Below are 7500 nucleotides of genomic sequence, written 5' to 3'. Positions count from 1 at the left end.
AACGTCATGGTCTCCATCCGAGGCGTCTCAGTCTGCGTTCTCAGTGCCGTATCCCACTGTGGTTCCTGGGTACAACTTTTATCCCACTACAGCACCCCCTGGTGGCGAGCGCATTTCCGATGCCCAGTCTGCTCAGGCTCCGCCCACCGCTCCACAATTCCCAGCCCCGATGGTCACACCGATGGTGGCTTTTGTTTTACCAAGTTATATGTTCCCCCAGCTCGGCATGCCGGCACGCTTTTACCCGGAGCAGCAACCGGGGGTCAGCGCTCAGCAACCACAGCCCAACTACAACCCCCAGAATCCTTTACCACCTCAGCAAACACAACCAAACTACACTACCCAACAACCTTTGCAGCCTCAACAAGCCTACACCATCCAGCAGCCATTTGTACCCCAACATGCATATGTTTCCCAGAATCCTTTTCAACCCCAAGTGCCATACACACAGACGCCGTTCACTCCGCAGACGCCGCTCTCGTACCACATGACTTCTGAGTCCAGGCTTCCTGTGTCCGAATCAACTGAGGTTTCTTCCTCTTCTCCTCTGTCTCGCTCTCCGCCGCTGTTCGGCTCTCACTGCAGCTCTCCATTACAGCTTGACCTGCTGCAGCTGGAGGACAAAGTGGATTCGCACAGTACAGCACCACCATCAGGATCTCGGGGGAACTGCGTCTCTGCACAGGAGAAAAGCGTCAGCGTGACCGACATGAAGCAGGTCAGAAAGGCTTATGTGAATGACCTTCAGTGTTCTGTCTTCCCTGTGGTAAATCCTGTGGTGTAAATCTCCACTCGCTTTCAGCGTGTAATATTATTGTGTTCTGTTCTTGTGCTTTGTTGTAGCCATGTTGTGTTGAAGATGGAGCCCCAAGCGATGCCATGTCATCGTCCAGCGAGCTGATGGACCTGCTGATGCAGGAGGACTCAGGATCGGCCACGTCCGTATCCACAGGCTCCGCCTCCAACGACTGCAACACCTCAAAAAGTGGCACAGGTGAGTGTGCAGTAACTCCCAATGAACTATGTACTGTTATTATTATTATCATCAATGAATTACCCATAATCCTCTTGTGATCACCTCTACAGGAAGCAGCAAATATTTCGGGAGCGTGGACTCTTCTGAGCACGAGCACAAGCAGAAAAGGAAAGAAGATGGACAAAGTTTCAAGTATGTTCTTCAGGATCCTGTCTGGCTGCTCATGGCCAACACTGATGAGAAGATCATGATGACCTATCAGGTGCCATCACGGTGAGGGACAGTTCAACAATGTCTCCTATAGAAACACAAGCGTAGCTCTGTGTGTGTGTGTGTGTGTGTGTGTGTGTGTGTGTGTGTGTGTGTGTGTGTGCGTGCTATGTGAGACATACAGAACAAACCTAAAAGTTTCATGAATGTGTGTGTGTGTGTGTGTGTGTGTGTGTGTGTGTGTGTGTGTGTGTGTGTGTGTGTGTGTGTGTGTGTGTGTGTGTGTAGGGACATGGGGAAGGTGTTACGGGAGGATCGAGAGCGTTTGCGGCAGCTGCAGAAGAATCAGCCACGTTTCACCTCCGATCAGAGAAGAGAACTTTTTGAGCAACACCCATGGATGAGACGAGGAGGTTTACCTAAAGCCATCAGTGTCAAGGTGTGTGTGTGTGTGTGTGTGTGTGTGTGTGTGTGTGTGTGTGTGTGTGTGTGTGTGTGTGTGTGATATTAGAGGTCGGCTGATAGTGGATTTTATAATATAAAATAAAAACTACATGTAAAATTTTACTTTATTGAACAGGAACTTTATTATAAATAAATAAAATAAAATGTATCTGAATCATTAAAATGTGTTGAATGCTATAAATCTGAAAATGTTCATTAATAAATGTAATTATATAATTTATAAATCATAAATAATAAATATAATGTAGCGCTCGCCGTGCAGCATGCAGTCTCACGTAAAAATAAACAGCACATGGTGTCAGTGATTCGCCTCTAGAGGGCGCTCTCGTAATGACGGCTGATCAGAAGGCGGAAAAACTTTCAGTATGGATTTTTGCTGATAGTTTTCCGGCGAAATATCGGTGGTGATGAATCATCGTTCGACCTCTGTGTGTGTGTGTGTGTAGGAGTGTCTGTACTGCGAGGACGACATTGATGCCATGTTAGAAGACAATCTCCCTGAAATGGAGCTGGGTATTCTGGGAGGTGTGGTGGTACCAGAAGACGGCGTGTCTCACGTACAGGAAGAGGAGCGTCCTGTCTTCAACTGCGTTTCCTAGCAACTACCAAAAAAACATAAAAACGTAGCATGCTTACAGAGAACAGGATCTTCCAACTCACACACACACACACCCACACACACACACACACACGCCAAATAATCTCACTTTACCTTTAACCTTCGGGAGTGTGTGTGTTTGTGTGTCACTCCTGAAGCTGCAGATCAGATCATTAACGCACACACACACTGTGGTACGAGGAGGATGAATGATGTATCTGTCAGAGTTTCTGTGACGTAAAAACAGAATTAAATGTAATAATTTATGGATGTGAGGAGAAGGTGAGGAGGAGGTGAGGAGATGTTGAGGAGAAGGAGGTTAGGGGGATGTGAGGGGGAGGAGAAGATGAGGAGGAGGTGAGGAGATGTTGAGGAGAAGGAGGTTAGGGGGATGTGAGGGGGAGGAGAAGGTGAGGAGGAGGTGGGGAGATGTTGAGGAGATGGTGAGGAGGATGTGAATAAAACAGTGCAGAGAGAAGAAACCTCATCTGGGTTTATTATTCACACCACAAAACTCCAGGACCAGAAAAAACTCCACTGCAATGAAATCTTGAAACTTGAATTATTTTATTTATACGACTTTATGATGGAAACCTTTTTGTTTGCTGCTTTTGTTTTTTTCTGGGATTTTGTTTGTGTTTTGTTTTGTTATTTTACTTGTGGATATTTTGGTGTTTATTCTCAGATGGAGGCAGTTTATTTGTCTAAACACTGGTGATGGATTCTGTTTATTTCGGTGTTTCTGAGAGTTTTGTGGGGTAAAAGATGAATCATAAACGACGGAGCGTGAATCCCTGCGCTGTTCTGTTCCACTCACGTGACTGTGATGTTGATTGTTTTTGTTTATTCGGGTTTATTTTTGAGCGACGATCAGAAACTCTCACACTGTGAACTTTTTCCTTTTAATTTCTTACTTGAGTCAGAAATGTTTTTTTTTTTACTGTAATAAGTGAAGATTTGGTTTACGACACAGAATCAGCCAATCGGCTTCTGCCGTCTGTTTCAGTGCTGCTTCTAAACTCACCTTAGACCCAAACGCTTCCCTCAGCTTTTCTCTAACAGAACGTCTGAGTGTTTTATTCCTCTTATATTCCACATTCTCCCCACTGTTATAGCAGCTATAAACCCTCGTTCGCACTTTATAACATGTAGCATGTTACTGAGAACTGAGGAGTGTAAACTCCTGTCCTGAAGACCCCCGACTGTTACAGAGCACTGACACTGAAGACTCCTTACAAACACAATGTCGCTACGTCAGCGATCAGGCACCTTTAAATCTGCGGGTTTATTATCCGCACTAAACGATTTGTTGCTATGGAAACGATAACGTATCAGAATCAACACCTTCTGACCAATCAGAATCTAAGTATGAGACAAACAGTTATAACAACATGCTAGCTAGCAAAAGTTTATCACTAAGCGACAGTATTGTCATGGCAACCAGTGACAGCAGGGTCGTTTCGTCTGTATTAATTTGTCCAGTGTGATCTGTTTAGCTGTAGCTGTACGCTGGTACAAATCCACGTGTCAGAGTGTGTGTTATAGTATAACGTTTCAGTGATACATCTGATCCATGATCAGAAAGGAAGTGAAGAAGGGAATTGGACAAACGAGTGTTAAAGACAGCACTGAAACGAGGGCATGAGAAGGGACAGAATAAACACTGAGGTTTAAATGGACCAAACACTCATTTTTCTGTGTCTTTGTGTCTTCATGACTGTTTCATGTCTCTGTGCTCACTGAGACTCTCACTGTTACACCTTTTATTTTCACTCTGGAATTCTGTTACAGTTTGTTTTATATAAAATGGATATTAAACTGGGAATGTAAATAAAAAACCCTCACTGTCTCTGTCTTTACTGTCCAAACCCGAGACCCAGTTACACCGCTGACAGCAGCGCCGCATTCCTGTACGGCTGTGCTCAATTCAATACTTTATATACTAAATATCTACTGGTCTCCTTAAAACATGTTTCATTATTGAAGTCAATCTTTTGTTTTAAAGAATGAAAAGATTTAATAAAATGCTCATTAATTGATTCGCGAGGGGGCGTGGCCTATTCCGTAGCGTAAAATGTAAAGTGTTGTTACTTCGAGTGGCCGCTAGGAGGCGGAGAGATCCGCACTGTAGAATTAATATTCTAAAAAATTATTTATCGTTTTTATTCATCACCATAAATGTGAAATCATAATCATTTAAATATCAAACATCAAAAATAGTGTTCATGGAATAAACTTGGATTTATACAATCAAATAAGATCCATTTCTGAAAATACTGAATCTGATCTGATTTTATTTTCAATCATTCTCTTTATATTATTTTAAGATCAGTGTCTCACTACTTTTATTACCATGTTACTGAACATGAATATCATATTTCATGCAGATTAAAGTATCGAGGTTTTTTTTTTTTTTTGCATATCGTCACTAAGTGTTTAAATTATATCAATATTACACACTGACCTTAAATAAAGATATTTTCAGCTGTAAGTATTAGAATATTTAACATTTTTTCAGAGACCACGAATTCCCTGATTCTCTGCTCAGTGGTTTTATAGGCTGCATGGTTTTATTTCTTTTTATACTGTTAATAAACTGCATGCACTGCTTTTGAAATATTTAAAATAACTATTTTGTAAGTTTGATGTCGAGAAATTAATGAATTTTGAAATTAATCGATATACTTATTTCAGTAAAAATATATCACTGCTGCTCTGCTTCTTTTAAAAGCTGTTTACTTATTGCAGTTTAATCAAATAATTTCAATTTTCATTTTCCAGAGAACTTTTCTTGTCCTGCCAGGGTTTGGCTCTGCATTACTGTTTGTTGTCCACCAGATGTCACTATTGTTCCCCAAGTTGTTCTTCCCCTGATTGCTAGTTAATTATCGCCATCTGTTTTTATATGAATGTGTGTATTTAAGTTGCGGCAATTTGGGGGTTCAGTATTTTCATGGCCAGCACTTTATAAAAGTGATTCTGTTTGGTGTCAGGAAAAGTTATAAAGAAGTAACTTCTGACTTAAACACACTATTTTATATATAACCATATACATTATTATTATTTATAATTTTCACAATTTTTTTGGGAATAATATCATTTGTCAGTGTAAAAATAAAAAACAGGAGCACAGTTTCTGGCAAATTTATATTTGATTTCTTTCCCTCTATAGATGTTTCTTCCCAGATTCCTAATTATCATCTAATCCTTGAGAATAAGACCTGGTATGGTGCTCAGCGTTACTGCAGGAGTAAATACACCGACCTGGTCTCTGATATCACTCTAAATCCTCCTCCTCCTCCTTCTGGGGTTTTGTGTCTCCATCAGCTTCCACCATCCATGTGAGTGATGTGGCTATGAGCTGGGAGAAAGCTCTGGATTACTGTCAGCACGGGAACAGGGCTGGAATTCTCAACATTGATTCTGAAGCTGAACAGAAGGAGTTGGAGTCTGAGCTCAGGAGGAGGCGTGTCCCCGCAGGGTCTCTGTGGGTGGAGCTTGGACCGAAGCGTCTCTCTGAGCTGAAGGTGTCGTCCGTTCCACTGACCTGCGAGGACGTGAAGAGACAGACAGAATCTCCACCGTCTCGCTGTCCTGCTGACACACACACAGCAGGAGCAGAACCTGAGTATGTGATGGACTCGACTGAACTTCGGGTCGCGTGTAGACTGAAGTAAACAGGTGTTTTTTTCAGTGAGTGTATCAGCAGTGTGCAGGACGTGTTCACACTGTACACATCAATTCACATTCACTTTAATAATCTTAATATGTGTTTAGTATGTCCTTCATACAATTCATACAAATACATTTAAATCTGATTCATGTTTTTCCACAAATTCTTGTTAATTATAAAGTTTATGAAAGTTTCTGTTCTTTTTAATCAACAAACATAAAAAAAAACAATTTTATTAATTTCATTCAATATATTTTGTGTTGTTTTTCATTTGCAGCAGGTTTTTTTACATTTAATGATTTGATTGGAATAATCATAATAAGTGGATAATAATTATAATAATAATAATAATAATAATAGGATTTGGGGTTTAGTAGCTTAATAAACACTAATGTTGATCTTTTATATTCTTAAAATATAACCTGATTTTTTTTTCACTAATAAAGTTTCATTTCTTTTTCTTAATGAGTCTCTGGAAGTTCGTTTATTTTATTAAAAAGTCTGTCAATTCTGCATGAAGGAGAATAAATGTATCAGTGGATATGAATAAGTTTATTTTAGACAATTTCCTCAGAGATTTTATTGCATTTAGGTGTTTTTTTCTTTCCTCTTAGTAGTAAGAACTCGTTTTAAATCTAATTTTTGGGTGTTTTTTCAACTGTGTGTAGTGCAAAAAAAAAGACCCAATTAAAAAACTGATTATTTATTACACATTATAACTGTTTATTACACATTCTAACTGTTTATTACACATTCTAACTGTTTATTACACATTCTAACTGTTTATTACACATTATAACTGTTTATTACACATTCTAACTGTTTATTACACATTATAACTGTTTATTACACATTCTAACTGTTTATTACACATTATAACTGTTAGCTGCACTCACTATTATCATAACCAATAAAAAAGCTCATTATTAAATACTAATTCAGACCTGCATCACATTTTCACCTTCATTCCATAAATAATGTTTTTTTACGCAGGACTTTAACAGACTCTGGCATTAAAGTATTTTATTACTACAGTCTATAAAACTCATCTATAAATAAATCTCTCACCTGATTATTACTGCTTCCGGTTCAATAAGTTCAAAATCCTATGCTTCATATTTCAGTTCTAAATGATAAAAACGTTCATAAAACAGGTTTAAGTCGTCGTGTGTGTGTTTGTGTGTGTGTGTGTCAGTGTGTGTGTGTGTGTCAGTGTGTGTGTATGTGTGTCAGTGTGTGTGTGTGTGTTTGTGTGTGTGTGTATGTGTCTGTCTGTGTGTGTGTTTGTGTGTGTGTGTGTGTGTGTCTGTCTGTGTGTGTGTGTGTGTGTGTGTGTGTGTGTGTGTGTGTGTGTGTGTGTGGTTTACTGTCAGAATCCTTAGCAAAGCTGACTCTCATTAAATAGAAATGTATATATACAGTAGATGTATAGCTCTCAGAAACATCTTCAGAACGGACGTGTGGATGAAGGATTGATGTCCTGCAGCATCTTTACAGTATGTAATAAATTGTTTATCTGTTTTTGTTTGCAGGAATTAGTCCAGACGTTTTCCCCTCAGTGTGTCTGTTTACAGGTGT

General features: G+C 39.7%; 1 protein-coding gene across 5 annotated transcripts in view; it reads left to right on the top strand.

The window, feature by feature from the left end:
* LOC310717468 (period circadian protein homolog 2-like) overlaps window positions 1-4087 on the top strand; it is a 13528-nt gene extending 9441 nt beyond the window's left edge. For 2 of the 5 annotated variants that reach the window (XM_083525514.1, XM_083525513.1), the window contains exons 18-22: window positions 1-718; window positions 844-994; window positions 1087-1249; window positions 1475-1625; window positions 2098-4087. The exon at window positions 1-718 is cut by the window's left edge and continues 169 nt beyond it. In XM_083525514.1, the coding sequence (XP_083381640.1) occupies window positions 1-718; window positions 844-994; window positions 1087-1249; window positions 1475-1625; window positions 2098-2250 (1336 nt within the window). In that variant the 3' untranslated portion in view covers window positions 2251-4087. The remainder of the gene's footprint in view (window positions 719-843; window positions 995-1086; window positions 1250-1474; window positions 1626-2097) is intronic. The other 3 variants (XR_014530847.1, XR_014530848.1, XR_014530849.1) reach the window with 3 other exon arrangements.
* Window positions 4088-7500: the final 3413 nt, after the last annotated feature.

Source organism: Silurus aristotelis (genome assembly GCF_946808225.1).
Source record: "Silurus aristotelis genome assembly, chromosome: 22".
Taxonomy (NCBI): domain Eukaryota; kingdom Metazoa; phylum Chordata; class Actinopteri; order Siluriformes; family Siluridae; genus Silurus; species Silurus aristotelis.
Note: the sequence above shows the minus strand (reverse complement) of the source record. Positions and strands in the feature narration are given on the sequence as shown.